The 21,630-nt window shown below is 35.3% G+C and overlaps 1 protein-coding gene across 2 annotated transcripts in view; it reads right to left on the minus strand.

The window, feature by feature from the left end:
* Positions 1-21,630, minus strand: part of LOC121466643 (leucyl and cystinyl aminopeptidase) — a 96,563-nt gene that overhangs the window by 11,616 nt on the left and 63,317 nt on the right. For both annotated transcript variants that reach the window (XM_041680430.1, XM_041680429.1), the window contains exons 5-12: positions 20,500-20,620; positions 19,515-19,669; positions 16,899-17,012; positions 15,384-15,515; positions 11,948-12,079; positions 9,021-9,181; positions 8,717-8,805; positions 1,274-1,457 (exon numbers count right to left, since the gene is read on the minus strand). In XM_041680430.1, the coding sequence (XP_041536364.1) occupies positions 1,274-1,457; positions 8,717-8,805; positions 9,021-9,181; positions 11,948-12,079; positions 15,384-15,515; positions 16,899-17,012; positions 19,515-19,669; positions 20,500-20,620 (1,088 nt within the window). The remainder of the gene's footprint in view (positions 1-1,273; positions 1,458-8,716; positions 8,806-9,020; positions 9,182-11,947; positions 12,080-15,383; positions 15,516-16,898; positions 17,013-19,514; positions 19,670-20,499; positions 20,621-21,630) is intronic.

Raw genomic sequence — 21,630 nt, forward strand, 5'->3', positions numbered from 1 at the left:
TATATTTAAGTGGCTCACAGGTAAAGATGCATTTTAACAGATATACAACAGCTCATTTTTGGATTTAGAAGTCACCTATTGCTACTGACTTAGTAAAAGTATCTTGGAAAAGATGACTACTATTGATTTTATTCACTAATCCCTTCAATTTACCCCATGATTGGGAGTGTCATACTCAGTCAGTATCTGAATCAGAAAACAGACAGATTGCATTTCTTGTTGTAATAAGTCTGCCACATTTGTTAAGACATGGTCCATTGTGAGTTTACAGTGAGTAACTTTTAAAAACGAAGCAGTTAGGTGGGGAAGAGAGGTAAACCTCTGCGGTATTGAAGTCAAACTGTTCTACACAGCCAATTCCAGGCCAGCCAAGGCTACACAGTAACACTTGTCCCAAACAAACAAACCCAATAGGCAGTTTGTAGAAGTTAGAACAGTAATGTTTGAAAGGATATAATAAGGCTACTTCATATTTAAAACACAAGTCAAAAATGGAAAGTAATAATAAGTATTCTTTGTGTTTCAAGGCCTAGAATCAATCTAAAATTGAAAATTACTCAGAAGATACCTTTATTAAAGGCCACTGCCATTTTGGGCTTTGGGTTTCTATAATGTACATGGTGGGGAGGCAAGTCACACACATATGAGGATGTCCCAATTATTAGAGATGCTATTCAATTAATAGGTTAGCATTAAGCTTTAGACAGAAGCCAACTACTTGAAGATAATTCTCTCATGAATTAATGTGAAGTTTGAATTCCTACAACATTTTTACTGAACAAAGTATGTATCCTGCTTGTTGGTATCTATTCTTTTTTTTTTTTTTATTTTTTATTTTTTTTTTTTTTTTTAAAATTTATTTATTATGTATACAATATTCTGCCTGTATCCCTGAAGGCCAGAAGAGGGCGCCAGACCTCTTTACAGATGGTTGTGAGCCACCATGTGGTTACTGGGAATTGAACTCAGGACCTTTGGAAGAGCAGGCAATGCTCTTAACCACTGAGCCATCTCTCCAGCCCCCGGTATCTATTCTTGAACTAATAGTTGATCCTGTTTTATGCTACCTATCTACTCAATGTGTTTACAGCTGGTATTTCCAATACATTATAAAATCTCTGAAAGCCATAAACATACCTACATTTTCCAAATCTTCTAAACCTATATTTAACAGTCATATATACTTGTTATTTCAAAATGTTTTCTGAATTGTTCTTTACTGCAATAACATCTTAAAAAATAACAATAACAATGTAAATCAAGTATACTCTACCCTGCAAGTTCAAAGATGTTATTGATGAGGTTGGCTCGGTCTTTGTCACTGAGAACAAAAGGATTTCTTTTTAACTGATTAATTAGAGCTGCCCAGTCATCATCAGCATAGTGAACAATGTAATAGCCGGTCATATTTGTGTTGACTTTGACCCACTGTACTTGTTCTGTAAGATTGATGATATCTAAAAGAGAAGAAAAATTAAAACAACAAGAGAAAAAACAATAGAGGGCTTTGTTGTTGGTTTTTTTTTTTTTTTTTTTTTTTTGGTTAACAAGGCATGTTTTTATATCCATGATTCTTTTAAGAAACTAAATGACTACATGCTGGTACAGTATGTTCCACACGTCAATGAAGTTTGCTAGTCATTTAAACATTATTTAATCCTCCTAAATTATTAGCTCTAGAACAGGCACTGGAGATCAAATGATGAAGAAAGCAAACAGACCTGTTTTTAAGGTCTGATAAACACATCTAGATATAATATCACTTAAGTGTCACTGGTGGAAAAAGAAAACAAACCATTCCATGGAAGCACACAGAAATATTTCACTCCGAAGGACAGCCTGGAGAGGCTTCATAAAATAAAAGATGCCTAAAATGTCATTCTTTTAAGTGACTTAAGAAAACATGCACAGGAGAGCGATGGTGGGAAAGGACAGTGTGAAGAGTAGAGCAACGGTACAAGTATGTCCCTTCTCAACTTCTGTCTTTTACTGTGCTAGTTAAGAAAAAAAATGTCATTTAGAAAATACGTCAAGGCTAACACAATAAAAATTAGGAAAGGTTTAAGGTGTTTTTAGGCATAAGTTAAGAAACAGTTGAGTTAAAATAACAGAATAATGCCAAGTATTTTTTAACACAAATATACATACATATGTGCATGCATGTGTGTGTGTGTGTTTTGAGAAAATTGTTAAAAATGCCAATTTTTTGGGGGGGGGGACAGAATACGCAAACAAGAAGAAACTGACTACAGAATATACTGATGAATTTTCAATATGCTTAGAATTACTAATAAAAACGTTATTAAAAGTTGACAACAGGACGTAGTTGCAGCAGAAGATCATGCTTGAAAAGACCTTGAGGTGATGATTTGCTAGAACAAAAGCCCTGTGTGCTCACTGATCCTTTACTGCTAATCTCTCAGTTGATATAGTGAGGTACCTAGCAGGAGATTACGAATCTTTACCAAGTGAATGAATAAATGACTAAAGTCATTACAAATAGTTTCAAATCATATTAAAGTCTGAATGACAAATTATTATCTTAAAATAAAAAACATTTTTATTACCTTAAAAAAAGAAAAAAAACTAATCAAAACCAATGAAAATATAGTGGAGTATATTTAGTGTCATGTTTTCCCTGTACTTGTTTTAATTAATGTAGTATTTCCTACAGTTGTCCTACATGTGTTGATGTTCATCCTGCATTTTTACCTTCAAGAATTCCCAACCCCTTCACTTCCATTGTCTTCATACGCGATCCCCAACTATCCAACTTTCCATTTCGGGACTTGTCCTACTTTAGCCAGTCTCCTATTTTAATACATTACTTAAAATACTTCCCTATCACAATACATGTATAGTGAATTATTTTTATACTAGGTGTTTTAGAAACACATTTTTAAAATGAAAGATATATAGGTACTTGAAGCTTTACTTATAGTTCGTCAAGTTCAAAAGAATGAATTATTAAAATTTGTCTGATTCCTTTTATTACTCTAATTTTGCTGATATTTTGGATATTATGAAGATGGAAATGTTTCTAATTATACCTTAATAAAACTATCATTCTATATTAAAAGATTCAATATTAATTTTTCTTTTATTTTTGACATAATAACAGACAGGAATGATCAATTAGATGAAATAAATTCATTTCTTTTTCCAGAGTAGTATGGAGTTCTAAGGAGTATTTGTGATGAAAAAAGTCATGGTTCCAGGTTAGGGACATTATAAACAGGCTTACAACTGATGAGAATAATTGTATCATTAGCTAATCCAAAAAGTACCAATATTTTCCATTTGGATTTGCAAACAGAATCTTCTATGGAGCTTTTAAAAACAAATTCTCTGAAAGAAGGATCACAGAGCCCTATCTCCACTGATTTAAAAATGATAAGCACGACAATTGTTTCATTGGATAGGTTCAGGAAATAGTGACATAATGACTATTTTCACTGATGAGCATGTGCTATACTACAAACATGGCCAACTCCAGATGGCAGAGAGAAGAAATGCAGCTGGGAGTATATTATTACTGTCATCACGTTGCCAGAACATAAGCAACACGGCCAACAGCAGAAGGAGAGACCTTTCATGTCTTCTGAATGAACTAGAATGCAGGACCTCAAAACCATAGGTATCAAAAATAATTGTTTTAATAAGAGACCTAACTGGTTGCCAGTTCAAATGTAGATGAGATGAGAATACTCTCATATGTTTTCAATTTATTATAATCATTAACAGATTAGCAGTTCAGTTTTTAGTCTATTGTATAATAAAATAGAGAGTGAACAATTTAATTTTAAATGGCAAAACCCAGACAAAATAATCTAATTATGATTCCTGATTGCTCTTTGAGCTGATGAGGGAGGGGGATTTGATCGGGGGAGGGGGAGGGAAATGGGAGGTGGTAGCGGGGAGGAGGCAGAAATCTTTAATAAATAAATTAATTAATTAAAAAACATTTGTAAGTTATGAAAATCAACTACTGTTTTATAAAGAAATATCAAAGTACTGAAACAAAAAGCATACATGTTTTTACTAAAAAATTAGAAAATATGACATCAAGTCTGTTCCAGGGTTACTACAGTGCACAGTTTAACTGCACTCCATGCAAAAGTCCCCATCCCTGTATCACTCCTTTACTCTGTATCTTATTAAGTAGGAAAAAAAAGGTCAGATTACAGCATATAAAGGTATGTTAGTAAGTCACCTCCCCTTCTTTTTCTTTCTAATTGCTTTTCCTTCCAATGATATATCTTTTAGTTTCATAGCAATATTTCTGGTATGGTGATACCCTTTTTCAGAAATGTAACATTAAAATTTCCAGTTAAAATTAGGTATCTCCTACAGTTAAGAATTTTAAGTTTGAAAAAAAATATAGGTAACAGAAAGGTAGAATGAACAAGGTTGAAAATTTTAGGGTAACCTGAAAAACCTTTATTGTGTTATTATGTACAACAATTATTCAACAGTGGAAAGGGGCAAAGAAACTAATTGAATATAACTTCTACACAAGATTTAACCAGCAAGCTAAGTGCGGAGCCCTACTGTAGACTGCAGCAACCAAAGAGGAGCCTATATTGCAGCAATGTATGAAATAAAATAAGCCTAAAGTCATTTTCTCTGCTACATTTTGAGGATATAAAAAATTAAAATGCAACTAAATTGAGAGAAATTACTGCTGGGGTATCAGGAGCCAAGAAGATTCAACTGTCCACAGGGTCAAACATTTTCTCCTAAGAGCAGTATGTTTTCAATATGCACTCTTAAATTTGAACTGGCAGAAATTAAAGCAGCAACAGCCACTGGAGAACTACATAGTTACTAACAGGAAACAGATGTTGCTTACATCAAATTGGGCCAGTTCCAGTCTCAGATTCAACAATTCTATTCCTTTTTTTATATTCCCTTTTACTATGAGTCTTTTCAATGAAGGGAAATAAGGCATCTCTTTTGGCTTTCAGTGTTCTTTCCTTATACGTTTCTATAGTCAAAATTAACATTCAGTGATTTCATTTATTCATTCAGTAATTGCTTATGTACCTACTACATACTAAGTTCATTAAAGCAATTTATGAACCGCAATATTTACCCTCAATGGGAGATAAATATAACATGGAGAGAGACACAAGTGCATAGTACTTACAGAATACTCTGATTGAAAAGTACAAAATGTTATTTGAAACTATAAAGTGGAATCTACCTTGTCTTAGGATGAAGACTGGAACAAGCCATGGCTAAGGGCAGAGAAATTAATGGGAGGAGGTCAAGGGAAGGGGTGTCAGGGTGTTCTTCAAGGAGAGACAACAGCACAGAAAAGGATTAAACACAATAAACACAATAGACAGTATGGCTTGTTAAGATGCCGGCAAAAATTCTGTGCAGCAAAATTAGAGTACATCAGGTAAGGGAGATTGAAAGGGAGAAAAGGGAGACAAAGGGAAAAACAGATGGAGAAGAGGGAGAAGGTAGTGGCAATAGGAAAGATGGGGGGAAACATAGATGGAGGTGGAGGGGAAGGAGAGAGTGGGAGAGGGAAAGAGGGAAGAGTGAAGAAGAGGGGAAGAGAAAGCATAGTGGGGAGAGGAAAGGAGGGAGGCTATGGTTTGTGTATATAGTATGTCCCTCCTACACTCATGAGTTGAAGGTTTGGTCCAAAACTAGAGAATCTAATCATTAAGAAGTCACTAGTTAACTCACTGTTAAGTTGGTAGAGAATGGGCACTTATGAGGTAGGGTCTGGAGGAAGAAGTAGGTTACTACTTTGGAATGTTTCTAAAAGATGTAACTCATCAATGTTTTTCTTCTCCTCCCCATCTCCCAGAGCCAGGAACTAAAACCTGTGAAACACTGAGCTGAAATAAATCTTTCCCCCTTTTAAATTATTTGTTATTTTGTTTCAGTAACAGAGTTCACTAGTGTAAGGACTAAGTAGGGAAGTTAGAGCCATTTTATACAGCATGAATCTCAAAGAGTTCACCACACACATATAAACAGGTTTTTTTTTAAAAGAACAGACAGAAGCAGATTTCTTATTACTTATTTCTAATACCAGCAAAAATTTAAATACTATTTGAAAATCTGCAAATGTTCATTGTTGGGTCTTTTTTAAATGCTCTGTTGTATTTAGACTATACTGCTGAAGGAACAGAGGGGAAGGGTATTCCTCTTCCTCAGCTCAGAGTACCACTTCAGGGACTCTGATATTTAGAGTTCTGTTTCACCAGGGAAAGCAGCACTTTTTCACACATTAATCAAAGAGATGGGATCATTTTCTGCTCTGAGGGCTTCAAACAGTGAGACTGATGCATAGGTGCCGTGACTCTTCTGCAGTGTGTGGTAAAGCTGAAATGAAATGACACATTCATATATTGAAGCTGACAGCCTCCACTGTTACTGTACAATACAGACGGGTAGCTTAGTTTTGAGTATCCAATCACAAAAGGTAATAGCCCTCAATTTTGAGAAGCACTGATAAAAAGAAAAAGACAAAATGGGGGAAATATCTTAACATCTGATATCTTTATTAGGAAATATTTTTAATAAAGAATTGATGAATCATGGGTATAAAAATGAAAGACTGTGTCAATTATCATATATGTTTTTAAAGGAAAGAGATGGAAATCATATATATATAATGATTTCAAGTAAAAAATTTTAAAATGACAAAGAAAGCACAAAAAATCTTATGGTGGCATTAGAAAACTTTTTCCATAATTTATGTAATGCAGATACACTATGCCTAAAGGTTCTTTAGTAAGTGCCTTAGCAATGGAATCTAACATAAACTTAACATACACCAGACATGATTTTGGGCACTCCATATAAATAAACTCTAAAAATCCTTATCACAACCCTATTTTAGAGTAGGCTCTGAGCCAAATACCTAATCTAAAAGCCGGTAAAGTGGTAAATGGGAGAGGCATGGTGTGATCAGGCAATTGGGCTTTACTCACCTATCAAAAATGTAGATTTGAAAACATATCCAGATCTAAGCAAGAACTTTCCCTTTTTCATAAATCTAAAGTATTCATGGCTGATTTTCACAGAACCCAAGAGTCTTATGTTCTTTTTGGATGTAAATAAAAATGATATATGTGTAGGTATCACAGATGTATTTCACAAATGGTTAGAAATTATACTTCAGTGGCTTTTTATGGATAGCTTATGGATAAGCATATACAGACCAATTGCCTCTTGTCTGAAAAGCTTTGGACCAGAAGTATTTAAAATCTCGGAGCATTGTAGATTTTCTGCTATTTGCACAGATTTTAATAGTAGAACATTCCCAATGTGGAAACCTGAAACCTAAAATGATATAAATATGAAATATTTTGACTGTTATAATGAAGCTCAATTAGGGATACTCAGCCTCTGTCACTGTTGTGACTCGTTATCTTTTTGTTATGATAGTTCCTTATTCCATTTTTTATTGCCAGAAAAAAGGGAAATGTGTTATGAGATAATCTTTTTGTACAGTGTGAAGATGTGTTTCTGGTAAGGTACCTCCTGATTGCTTTAATAAAGAGCTGAATGGTCAGTAGCTAGGCAGAAGAGGATAGGTGGGCATTTCAGGGAGATAGAGGAACTTGGGGGAAGAACCTGAGAGGTGGAGAATTCACCAGGAGGCACAGAAGTCAGACATATTGCACCGAGGAGAGGAAATGAGCCACGTGGCAGAGCATAGGTTAATATAAACAGGTTAATTTACATTTTAAGAGCTAGTTGGGAACAAGTCTAAGCTAAGGCCAAGCTTTCATAATTAATAAGTAGTCTCAATGTCATTATGTGGGAGCTGGTGGTCCAAAGAAAGTCCGGCTACCTACATGTCTACAGGATATGTTGTAATGAGCATTTACTGTAAATCTAAGTTATAAATCAACCTTTATCATGCATATAAATAATCTATAAAATGCCTGTTAAATGCACTGGCCCCAGACTAGGACTTGAAAGTTGAAGTAATAAGGGCGGCGGCGGGGCTGCGTCCCCAACACCCCAGCCGCCTGCCCGGCTAGCTTATGCCCCGAAATAATTACACGGACACTGTACTCTTTTAAACACCGCTTGGCCCATTTCTATCTAACCTCTTCTAGGCTAATTCTTACATATTAATTTAGCCCATTTCTAATCATCTGTGTTGCGCCCCTAGGTGCGCTTACCGGGAAGATTCTAGCCTATGTCCATCCTGGGTCGGAGCTTCTTAGCATGCGTCTGCCCAGGAGCCAGGAGCATGGCGTCTCTCTCAGGCGTCTGCTCCCGAGAGGACAGTGGTCGTGTCTGAGCTAACTTCCTCTTCCTCCCAGCGTCCTGTTCTGTTTACTCCTCCCACCTATCCTCTAACCAATAAAATGGGCCAGGGCAGTGCCTTTATTAGCCAATGACCTTCCTCCATCAGAAAGTAGATAATAACACTTAATGCAAATGCTTGGTTCTTTTACTTATTTTAAAACATAAAATATTTAAGCAGTACTTAACAATAAAACATTGTCAAAATATTCTTTGCAACTTCTTAACCTTATTTCTTACAACTAAAAGCCAATTCTATACATATAAACAGTCAGTCTTATTGTAGTAAAGTGTTAAATAATTATTTATGACACTAGATCTGAGAATTACACACTGTAAAATAAAATCTATTATCTGCCCTATGGTCAAATTATTAAAATTACATTACTAGTAATTTTTTATCAGAAAAAATTAACTATTGTCACACCTGATTTCTTGTCCAGTAGTGAAACTGATCGATATTCTGAATAGTTTCTTCCATCAGTGACATAGGATATTGGAATATGCCAAAGGTAGCTGCAGAAGTAAAACATTGGAGGGTTAGTTCTTCCTAATACTTCACCTATTTATTTAGGAATATGATGGTTTAGGACACTAACTGAAAGTTTCCAAAATTCTTCCAGAGAGGAAAGCCCTCATTAGGATTCACAAGAATGTTGGTTATAAGACATCTAAAATCCTTATACTTGAAGGTGGAAACAAGATGGGCTTGGAAGAAAGAAGGACAATACCTGGCATCTGAAGCCTGAATTTCTGGTTGCATGTTTAGAAAAAATCTTTCTTGTTGTAGAAGGAGTTCAGTCCCCTTCCTCTGGACAGTCACTATTGGGAATCCTTTCTGTAGGGTCCAGGTTTTCATCATTTTCTTTACATCTAGTGTTTTGTTTGTAACCTATTAAATTAAGAAGAATTAATTTTGCTTAATGATAAAATTGTTTAAAAGTTTTGGTTCAATTTCCCAGTTCTTTTTCCTCTTTCCCTAATGTACTTCATGAAGACCACAAAGAATCAATGCTTAGTTGAGTGTACATTTAAAAAAAAAAAAAAAGACGGAAATAAAAACACTATCCTGAGTGAGGTAAACCAGACCCAAAAAGAGGAGCATGGGATGTCCTCACTCACATTTGGTTTCTAGCCATAAATAAAGGACATTGAGCCTATAATTAGTGATCCTAGAGAAGCTAAATAAGAAGGTGAACCCAAAGAAAAACATCTAGGCATCCTCTTGAATATTAACCTTCATCAGGCGATGAAAGGAGACAGAGACAGACACCCACATTGGAGCACCGGACAGAAATCTCAAGGTCCAAATCAGGAGCAGAAGGAGAGAGAGCATGAGCAAGGAACTCAGGACCGTGAGGGGTGCACCCACACACTGAGACAATGGGGATGTTCTATCGGGAACTCACCAAGGCCAGCTGGCCTGGGTCTGTTAAAGCATGGGATAAAACCGGACTTGCTGAACATAGCAGACAATGAGAACTACTGAGAACTCAAGAACAATGGCAATGGGTTTTTGATCCTACTGCACGTACTGGCTTTGTGGGAGCCTAGGCAGTTTGGATGCTCACCTTACTAGACCTGGATGGAGGTGGGTGATCCTTGGACTTCCCACAGGGCAGGGAACCCTGATTGCTCTTTGGGCTGATGAGGGAGGGGGACTTGACTGGGGGAGGGGGAGGGAAATGGGAGGCGGTGGCGGGGAAGAGACAGAAATCTTTAATAAATAAATTAAAAAAAAAAAACCAAAGTAGCTTGGAATCTAAGTGAGTGTTTCGTAAGGCATGAGCGGGACCATGCTGAAAAGTAGCAGGTGTGACACCAACCTGTAGAATTTAACATTAGAATCTCTAAAAGATGAAAGTGCACTTTCAAACCACAGGACTACTATTTCAAAGACACAACTGGTGAGAAGTAGTACAGGATGGAAGCACTGCCACTCAGGCCCGAGAAGCAGCAAGCCTCCTGCTCTGCTTCTTCAGTGTCAATCTGTTAAAGAACCAGTCTTGGGGCAGAGCTACAAGGTTATGAGGGCCAGCTGCAGAAAACTCTAGTCCCTTAACCGAGTCTCTTAGAGAACAACAGTAAATTCTTTGTGATGATGATAGATCTTATTTTCCCCAAATAAATTAACTTTTCTGCAAAACCTAAAATCTGATGTCTCATATTATTAGACCCTGTAAAGCTCACGAACCCCCAATGATCAAAAAGAGATTCACACATACAAAAAATGTGGTCTCTTTAAAGCAAGAAGGCTAAATTTTATGATTTACCTCACTCTTCTGGATTACATATAGATGTAAATTCAAGCCACTACAACATCATAAAACTTACACTATTACATCACCAAGGAAGGCTCGACCTAAAGCACCATATGCTGCTTAAGCACAAAAGTACAGAACAATGTTTTCCATTTTCATTAAGGTATTAATATTATCTTTCTCATGGCTTCGACCTATTTATTTCAGGACCAGAGGCTGGGAAAAAAAGCAAGGCACTTTGAGAACTTTAAAGAAGAGACTAGTATACAGTCTGATATGAATGATAAAAAAAAAAATAGTAACTAGGTTGGGATGGGCCAACATCACTATATGCAGTGAGTGATAAAGGCAGGCATATGTTCCAAATGTCAAAATGTGTATGAATGGGAACTAAGTAAGTGATAGCTCCTCACTGAAATGCCAACATATGATTGGAGAAAAAAAAATACAGAAACAGGTGTTAGGGAATAAGAATTAATTCCTTATCTCAAACAGGACTCAGTAGGGAAGTCCTATCTTCTGGGCAAAAACTTAACACTAGAAAATACCAACAATTCAGAGTGGGCACGAAAGAATAAATGAGGCACATTCAAAGCAAAGGAGTTCTTGACTCAGCATCCATAAGACTCTGAAACTATGTGTGATGTCTTGCATGTATGTGGTTTTTCTAAGGCAAATGACAAGCACTTTATCAGATTTTCAGATATATATGTGATCTTGAAGAGCACAAAGAACCACCAATTTAGATCAGAATAACAAACTCGAGCCTATGAGAATTGTGCAGTCAACATATGTACCATAGACATGCTGGGTTCATGCACTGCTCTGAAGAATAATTCTACCTAATTACACTGCTTGTTAGAAAACAGAAGTGTAACAAATTCCAAAGAGAGAAACAACTCAAGGGAAGTATGTAACTCATGGGACTCATTGATGTGATGTCATCTTGTGATATATCATCTCCTGAGAGGGATCTGAGCCTCCAAATCAAGAGATGCATAAGGTTGCATACAGTATCATTAACTGAAGTAGAAAAACTAGAAAACATATAGAAAAATAAATTTTTGCAAATATCAAGTATCAAAAATATGCAATATTCATTAATACTGAGAAGAAAATTTTTCCTTACCCAACAAAAGGAATGGAGATTAAGGTACAGAATGATTATAGCTACCCATGGCCAGATCTTTTATTTTTTGTAACAATAAGCAGTATTTTCATTTCTTGACTTTAAAAACAAATATTTATATGCTAAGCTCTATCTTCTCTCTCTTAAATAACTATCATTGGTACCATGTGTATGTGTGATAATTGGTACCATTTATATGTGTGATAGAAATATAAACAGAGGACCTCTCATAGTTCACAGACAGGACTGAACTATCCAGGCCACTTACCTCATTAAAACTGTCCCAGAGATCATCGCTTTGAATGGATGCATAACTGTGATTGTGCAGGTAAAGAATGATAGCATGCTGAAACACATCTTCACTAAGGTAAGTCTTCAACATCAACAAGAGAGAAGCTCCCTGTCCACAAATTAAAAAAAAAGGGTAGAAAATGAAGGACTATTGCAGGCCATAGGATCAAGAATCTAAATTGAAAATATATTATTTCTAAAACACATGATTTCATATATGCAACATATTATAGTACATTATTAGTTTTGTATATATAGATGTAAACCATGTTCAACATTAACAAAGGGAGTTAGATTCCTATGCACACTACATCTATCATCAGCCATTCTTTGTGATCTATCAGTGTACGTTGTTTTCATGTCATTATTAAAATGATAAAGATTTGTGTATTTTTAGTAGAAGCATATGACAAATTTTCTATGGCATCTCATTTCCCACCTCCAATTCTTAAAGTGATAGCTGTATCCATGTACATACACCAAGGAAGTCACAATTAGTTAGCAGAGCTTTCAAAATCTCTCTGATGGTAGTAGCAATTACATTCTAATTTTAGCCTCCCATGTTGCAGAAATAATCAGGATCTTTGTTCTTCTGAAGGACGTCTATACTAATGAATATATAGAGGAACAAGCAAATACTAAGATTCCATAGCTGGGTTTGCAAGTGTTCGGGCATTACTATACCCCTCACACACATTACTTTTCTAACCAGGAAGCAACTACCTGTTTGGTGTCTTTTCTAAATTGAGAGAGAAGTCACATTGCCCTATTTGCAATTGATATTATTTTCTTTATCTGGTTTATGTTTATCTCTTCTATACTGAAGGCTAGTTGGGTGAACAATTCAAAGATACAACTACAGAAAATAGTGCCTACTACAATGCCTAGCAGCAGACATTAAGCAGTGTTTGAATAAATTTCACTTGTTATAAAAATGTAGCACTATCAAGTTATCAAGATTATAAGTATAGATAAATTTAATAGCTATTCCACTCTCTTTTCACTCTATATTTATTCTATAAATTTAAGCATTCTTATTCTTAATAGTCCCTTTTTTTCTACATGATGAACTTTATTCTCTATAATATTCCTATCAACAAAACACAAATGTTAAAAATTCTCTTACACACACACACACACACACACACACACACCAATGACTCTCACCATTCCTTAATTTCATGCCTCCTGTAGTTATCACACTAGTTCTTGCTTCTCATTTGTAGTAAAATTCTACTGTCATCAACATTTGCTCTCTTCCCATGTTCTTTTATACCACAGATGAACTACTACTCTACTAGCAATATCATAACCAAGGTCACTGGTGAATTTCTGGTGCCAGATCAATCTCACTTCTCTTACTTGCCTTATTACAATGCACTGATAGAAGTTAATATGATTGATTTCCCACTTCTGCTTGAAAGTCTTTTAGAGAACCAGCCTTGGGACAGTGTTCCTAACTTTATCTCCAATCCATGGTCTTTTTTTTTTTTTTTTTTTTTTTTTTACTAATCTTATCTTCCTAATGACTAAAGTTTGGTGTTCCCTGCCATTTGCTTTTTCATTGCTCCCAACTCTAGGGCCTTTAGCCTCCTGATTTACTTCTGAATTTCAGACTCATATTCAACTACCTACTTCTGCATTAAGGATCACTAATAAATAAAGTAAGAGATACTGGCCATTGGCCCTCATTGAATCAGTTGATCTGATAACTGAGATGGTACTTAGTGATGAACAGGTAGGAGGCATACACAGCACTGATGCACTGGAGAAATGGTTGACTTATAGCAAGGCAGGACAGCATGAACTTTTCCATAACTCAGAATGACATGCCATTCAAAATTTATGAATTGCTTATTACTGGACTTTTCCTTTTAATATTCTTCATAGGATGGTTAGTAATAAGTAACTGAAGCCACAGAAAATAAAACTTCAGATAAAGGGAAAGTAGTGTATATATTTTTAGACCAAATTAAACTGCTGATTTTTTGTTAAAAGTACTATAATTTCTTTCCTTCCTGATGAAGGCTTGAATCTGGAAAATATTTCTGCCTTACCCTGTCACCCACCAAGTTATTCAAGTTCAAAAACTCATCTTACTTTTAGATCTATTTTCTTCCCATTGTTATGACCACTCATTTTGAATGTTCACCACTGCATGTCTGACATTCAGCGTCACGTCTCATTTTTGTTTCCTCCCTACTGTAATCCACTTTATAAATTGAATCCAATTTAAGTTTTCTAAATATCAAGATTAAATAAGTCATCCTTATATTAAAAAATGCCTAGATTTCTTATGGCGTTCAGGCCTGCTGCAGCTGAGGGTCATGCTTCCTTTCTTACCTTCCCAACTCACTCTGACCCCATCTCTGCAAAAAACGTCACTGCTCCAGCCATCAGCACTCCTGATTCTTCTCTGTGGAGCACACTATTCCATTCATGCACCACCCTGTTACTTGTATTCTTAGAAACATTTCAAATCTCTTCTTCAGAGGATCTCTTCAGCGTGTATAAATTCTCTGTGCTAGTTCAGCACATACACCTTATCTTACTCTTCCACATGTATTTACCACCCAATTTTGAGCTTTTTATAATACGGGTTCTATCCTCAAATGTTCAATGTGTTTTCTTCTCTATCTAGCACAGGGATTTACTAGCTAAGTAATCTGGCAATCAAACACAAAGGGCTAATCGAGAAAAAAAAAAGGCTAATTGGTTTTAACATTATCCTCTGACATTATAAATTCTAGTAACACTGGTACCATACTTCCTCTGTTCTCCAACCTGCTCAGATCCCAACAGAGCTTCTACTTTCCATCCACAGACCTGGTGCTTATACTTCACACCCTGAAGGGCAATCATAACCGTCAATTATTAAAATAACCTTTTTGAATAATTATTTTAGTGATCTTGATTCTGGAAAATATTTAGAGTAAGAAAATAAAGGGCTTTGCGCAGGTCCTTCTTTTCTCAGAACACATTCTACTTACAGACAATAGATACAACTAACTTTGAAAGATGAATTATAGAATCTGCTTCATTGCATGAATACTAGTCACAGTGACTAAGAGGGAGACAGAGAAACACTCACAAAAGTTAAGACAAAAGTTTAAACAGATTGACATGCTTAAAATTTAAACAGTATAATAGGATACCCCCAAAACAATATTTATTCAATTTTTAATACGAATTAAGCTGTCTGCTGACTTACAAAATGAATTTAAAGTCTACTAAAAGTATACTTCTTAGCTAGGTGGTGGTGGTGCAAGCCTTTCTTTAATCCCAGCACTTGGTAGGCAGAGTCAGCCAGATCTGAGTTCATGGCTAGCCTGGTCTACAGAGTGAGTTCCAGGACAGAGAAACCCTGTCTCAAAAAAAAAAAAAAAAGTACTTTTCTTTGTGCACAGTAATACCTTAAAATAGGAAAGAGAATCAAACATCTCTTCTATTTGTTCTGAAGACTGAACAGATGATGATATTGGATGGGATGAATTCAAGGAATCTTTCCTCATGGTTTTCAATCGAGCATCTAGGAAGTCTTCATACTAGTAAAAAAATTGGGTGGTAGAAAGTCATTATCAGTATAAAGGCAATTATACATTTATACAGATTATGAAAATTGCTACAGGATAAAACATTCTGGGTTTACTAAATTTTAGTATATAAACTACTGAAAATATAGTATATAAATATTCCTTAAATTTAAAACTGTACTTAAAATTGAGGGACATAAGAATTAGCATTTCCAAATGAAGAGCACAGCTGTAAAATTAAGAATCTACAACTAATGAAAGTGAGTTTCCAAATCTGAATATCCAAGATAAAGATTCATTCAACAAAGACTAAAGCACACTTTTAAAATAAAAGTTGAAACTCAGGACAGAAACTTGGTCCTTACCTTGAGTTTCTGTTAAAATAATACAGAATTTTATATAAAGCACAACTCAGTCTGAAAGCATAGCTCAGCCAAAAGTGTCCCTAGAACGCATATTAGAATTTTAAGCATTCTGGGCACCCCCAAGTGGTGAGACTGTGTATTTCATTGCGTACTTAAGTAGCACACTTAATACTACTTAGTATTCCAACTGAAAATTACTTAAGTTTTAAACAAGCCCTGTATACAGAAATGTCAAACTGGGAATTCTCAAGAGTATTACTTCAAGAACCTGAATAATGTCTGTGGGGAGTCTAACAGCAAGTCACAGAATTTTAGGGTTGAAAACATTTCTATGTGGGAGGTTTTCCTATAGTTTGAGGGACCCATGTTCATGCTTTTCCTCAGCTGCCCAATAATGCTTGAATTATTTCAGCAATATCTGTCAAATTATGGCCTACTATGTCTGAACATCTGTGAGTATAGGAAATGTCTCCAAACTCTAATGACACAACGCACAGCATAATAGCTCTCTAGAAGAGGATGTTATTCAAGTCTTTGAAACAGGATGACGTGGTTTGTACACAGCAAGGACAATTTATTTATTTATTCATTCATTTATTATTTTAGCAACTTCTATGCTGTTTAAGAACTGCTGGGAGAATGCACTCAGTGACTATATGAAAAGCAATATTGAAGTCAGTCTTCATTTCATTTCTCTTTATAGAAATACTTTAAGTTTTTTTAACAAAACAAATTTTCCAACTTTATCCAAATTCCTTCAAACAGAAAAAAATACTTCAAAAATAAAAGGTAGCAGTTAAAATATTCATCCTGAAGTAAAAAAAAATATGATCACACATAACTATTTCAACGTTCAATGAACTACATCAATAAGCAAGAGTGTGATTCTAATTGTAAAATCTCCAGAATTATAGATGTGGCTATAGCTTTCTAAAAATATTTTCTTACCTCAAATGCATAGAAAATACATGGTAAATAACTCATAACCTCCTTAATCCCTCCTCATAGGATAATGAAACACAGAACTTACACTGTTGAGCTCTTTGAATATTTTTTCCACAGAGAAATACTCCATGAAAGTTGCAAAGCCTTCATTTAGCCACAGGTCATTCCACCACTGCATTGTAACCAGATTACCAAACCACTGTAGGAAAGACAAGCTGGTAACTAGTATGACATGTATATTCACAGGAATTTCTTAACTGGCTTAACTATCAAGCTAATTACAGATAATCAAATAAAAATACCTTAAACTGTATCCAGAGCAATTAAAGATGTAAAAGTTATACAAACTGTATAAAAAATAAAGAATTTTAAAAGTTATATAAACTTATTTTAGAAGTAAAATAAAAACATCAACATTTTACCTTAGCTGAATGGGAAAAGAAGCAGGAAAGACTATGAATATATTTATTTATTAAAACGTGTATGAACTTTTAACATACAGTATGCATTAAACTATATAGATAATGACTATTTTAAGTTGCTTCATTAACGTGAGACTTCTTAGATAATTAAATTATCTGATTTAATACCAAGTTAGTAAGATTATTTTCCATTATATGTGCAATCTTCTATGACAACTAATGATTTTCCTATTGTCAGAAGGTCTGGATTTCATGCTTCTCTTCTATTACCCGAGTTCAAGACACAATTCACACAAGATTTGAGTAACATTCTTATAGAAACCTGGCACATGTGTACACACACACACACACACACACACACACACACACAGAAGAAATCAGAGAATTCTTTAAATGCTTTCTTACATATGGTAGTAAAAAGAAGGCAAAAGGTAACAGATCTTCCTAGGTCTCTTTTGGGTATGGAGAAATGGCTCAGCAGTTAGTACTTGCCCTGCAATTCTGAGGTCCTGAGTTTGGATCTCAGCAACCATGTAACAAGTCATCATGCAATTCTACACAAATATCTGCAATCCCAGCTCTAGGGAGGTACAAACAGGCTAATCACTGTGGTCTGTGAGCTCCCAATCTCACTAAATGTGAGTTTTATGTTTGTGAAGAGACCCTGCCTCAGAACAGGTAGAGGTGAAGAGGATACCTGATGCTCTCTTCTCTGCTTCACATGTGTACCCACATACTCATACATTCACAGACAGACAGACACAGACACATACAGGCACACAAACATACACACACACAGACACATACAGGTGCACATACACAGACACACACAGACACAGCACATACAGACACATACAGGCACATATACACATATACAAATAAACAAACTTCTTTTTAAAATACTTGCAATAAAAAGTGGTCATAGGGTATACAAATTTTTCAGTGTAGTCTGGGTTTTATTTCAAATCAGTAGCAAAAAATAAGGTTATTACTACAACAAAATAAAATTTCTTTTGAGAGTTCAATCATTAATTTTTCTAAGATACTATCTTAAAAATATATTTAACAGGAAGATGAGTTATAAAGCCCTAAACAAAAGAAAAAATAAGAGAAATATTCTAAGTGGTAATGAATAGTCCCAGAAATAACAAGATTAGAAAAATAAAGCTTCATTTATCAGCTTGCCAACAAGTTTTTACAAGGGTCACACAGTCACCTCCAGAGTTAACTGTCTTCCTTCATGTACTGCCACGCCACAGCTTCCCATCACACCCTATACTGAAAAGCATCTCATATCTAGGGCACAACAAAGATAATATTTTTGGAATGGGGATATACATGGATAAGTATTTTCCTTTTTTAATCTTATACAACGAATTCCTTCACTCTATACTGGGGAGAGCTCCTTCTCCCACATTAATTGAGAACCCAGTTATAGCAGGAAATAGAAAAAGAAATTTGGTCAGAGTATGAGAGCCCACACCTATGATCTGGTACTCAAGAGCTGAGGCAAGAGAAATCTGAGCTACACAGTAAGAAGGTTTTGACTTAATAAGGGAAAGGGTGTAACTGAGGGAAGAAATTCTATCCTACAAGGTTACATTGAGCAGCTCGTGGTTGCTAGATGTGATGCAGATATATATTAATAAGGAAAAAATTATATTCAATGGTTAGGGAATTTAGCTCAACTGTAAAGTACTGTCTAACAAATACAAAGTTCTGAGCTTGGCCCTAGCACTGAGGTAATAAAAAAGATAATCTGAAGATACATTTATTCTTCAAGGCTTAATGGTAAAATTTAATAGCTGTATAAGTTTAAACAAATCATTTCTTAGGACTGAGTCTCATTTTCTTTTTTTTTTATATTTATTTATTTATTAATTATGTATACAATATTCTGTGTGTATGCCTGAAGGCCAGAAGAGGGCGCCAGACCTCTTTACAGATGTTTGTGGGCCACCATGTGGTTGCTGGGAATTGAACTCAGGACCTTTGGAGGAGCAGGGAATGCTCTTAACCACTGAGCCATCTCTCCAGCCCCCCTGAGTCTCATTTTCTATACATGTAAAATGGAATTACCACTCACCTTAGACATTTGTGAGATGAGATAATGGACGTGAAAATGACTTAAATATGAAGTTCTAACAGATATTATTTTCCCTTGGCCATTAAGCTTGTATTTAAAAAGCATCATTTTCTATGTAATAGCAACACTAAAAGCATAGGAGGTGTTTACTAAAACTCTAGGGCTTTGCTGTAAGAGCACTGGTTGGTAATACCTGGTGTGCCAGCTCATGAGCGATGATTTTTGTAACCAGTTTTCTATCTGCTACTGAAGAACTGGCATTGTCATACAGAAGAGTCTCTTCTCGGAACGTAAGTAGGCCCCAATTTTCCATTGCTCCCGCTTCAAAGTCAGGAATGGCCACCAAATCTGGACATAACAAGAATGAAGAGATCAATTCCTCATCTAAGGAACACCCTAAGTCAAGATTCTCTACCCAGTAAAGACAATGAGATCTTCCATGATCCTTAACACCGAGAATCTTCCTTTTTCTAGATCTACATGCTATGTACCTGGTTGTCAGCTGAGGAAGAAATGAAAAAACCCTTTTGTGATCAACAATTCTAATGTCTCCAAAGGAAAAAAAAATAGCCCATTTCCCTCACAATGAATCAGACTGGAGTAAGGAAGACAAAGCCCAGGTCAAATCCTTCTATGTTCTTCAGAACCAGCATCACACTGAACAGAAATCTTGCTTTCATAGGCTCCCAGTATTTACTTTTTAATATTTGAATTGGGAATTTCTTGAAAGTTAGTTAAACTCCAGATGGCGCTCTAAGCAAATTCCTACAACCCCATAAACTTATAAGTTATATAAGTAACTTAAAGTTCAAGTTTAAAAAACTTATAGATTGTACATAATCTTAATAAATACAATTTTTACAACACAAACAATGTTTCTTGGTGGTGGTGGAGCACGCCTTTAATCCCAGCACTTGGGAGGCAGAGGCAGGCAGATCTTTGTGAGCTTTGTGAGTTTGAGGCCAGCCTGGTCTACAACAGCTAGTTCCAGGACAGGCTCTGGAGCTACAGAGAAACCCAGTCTCGAAAAACAAAAACAAAAACAAAAAACAAACCAAACAAAAAAACAAAAAAAACCCAATAATTTTGGCAAAAACTTTTTATAAAAAATCATTTGTGAAGCAAATCTTCATTACAAATTGCACTAAAAATCAAAGACACTATTATTAATAGCTTACCCAATTTCTTAAGTGGGTATTGAATTTCAAAGTAATTTTGATAAAATTCAAGGAGCTTTACGGTTGTGTCCAAGGCATGGTGAACTTGATCAATCTTTTCTGGTACAGCATATATAGAAACCTAAAGAGAAACATAATCCATAATGTAAAGATAGGTAAAATTAAAATGCCATGACATTCAGCTGGGCACTGTTAGGACCAGCAAATTCAAGAAGTGCATACTATGAGATCTTTTGGGTAGAAACTCTTGCTTATAATTCTTCCAATCCACACAGAACAAGTCATCTATATCCATATCCACACAAAAGAATTACCTGGTGTTTTAATTTTTTTTAAAGTTTTTCCAATATCTCAAATAAACTGTGTTACATCTCAGAGCAAACTATATGCACTACCCTATCTAATTTTACAGTCGTACACTCCCATGACACAGAAATGCTCTTATTTATGGACTACAGCCATGATGAGTTATCTGCAGCACAAACTAAGGTATTAACCCTTTTGGCCCCTATTATCATGCCTGCACTCCAGTAGGCACTAAATACATATTAGTAAACAAATACTAACCTCAGTTGTTGGCTTGCTTTTACGGATCATGTAATATTAAAAAAAAAATCCTATCATTAGACACCCTCACTATAATTCAGGTCTTACCTTGCTCATTCACTTCAGAGTACACACTCATGAAAAAGCAAATGCAAAAAAGCACACAGGTTGCTTAAATACCTATGCCTTCTACCTACCATTTGGTAGACAAATGAAAAGTTTAAGTACACATGATATGATTATTAAAGAAACTGAAATTTGACCAAGGGATGAAATTATTCTCAATCCTAGAACACTATTAGGAGAAGGGGTAGTTTGATTTTTTTCTTATTCTCTAATTCTTTTCTTTTCCTTAAAGAAAAAAAAAGTGCAGCCTAGTCTATAGAGACAGTTCCAGGACGGCCAAGGCTACATAGAGAAACTCTGTCTTTAAAAAAAAGAAAAGAAAAAACAGAAAAGAAAAAAAAAGGAAAGAAAATGTGCTTTTAACTTTTTAATACATATACATCATCTCTTCATTATATTTATATCAACCTCATTCTAAAATAATAATAAAACAGTGGAAAACAAGAACAATGTATCTAA

Source organism: Microtus oregoni, unplaced genomic scaffold (genome assembly GCF_018167655.1).
Source record: "Microtus oregoni isolate MIOR12 unplaced genomic scaffold, Mior012 000033F_ref0000390, whole genome shotgun sequence".
Lineage (NCBI taxonomy): Eukaryota > Metazoa > Chordata > Mammalia > Rodentia > Cricetidae > Microtus > Microtus oregoni.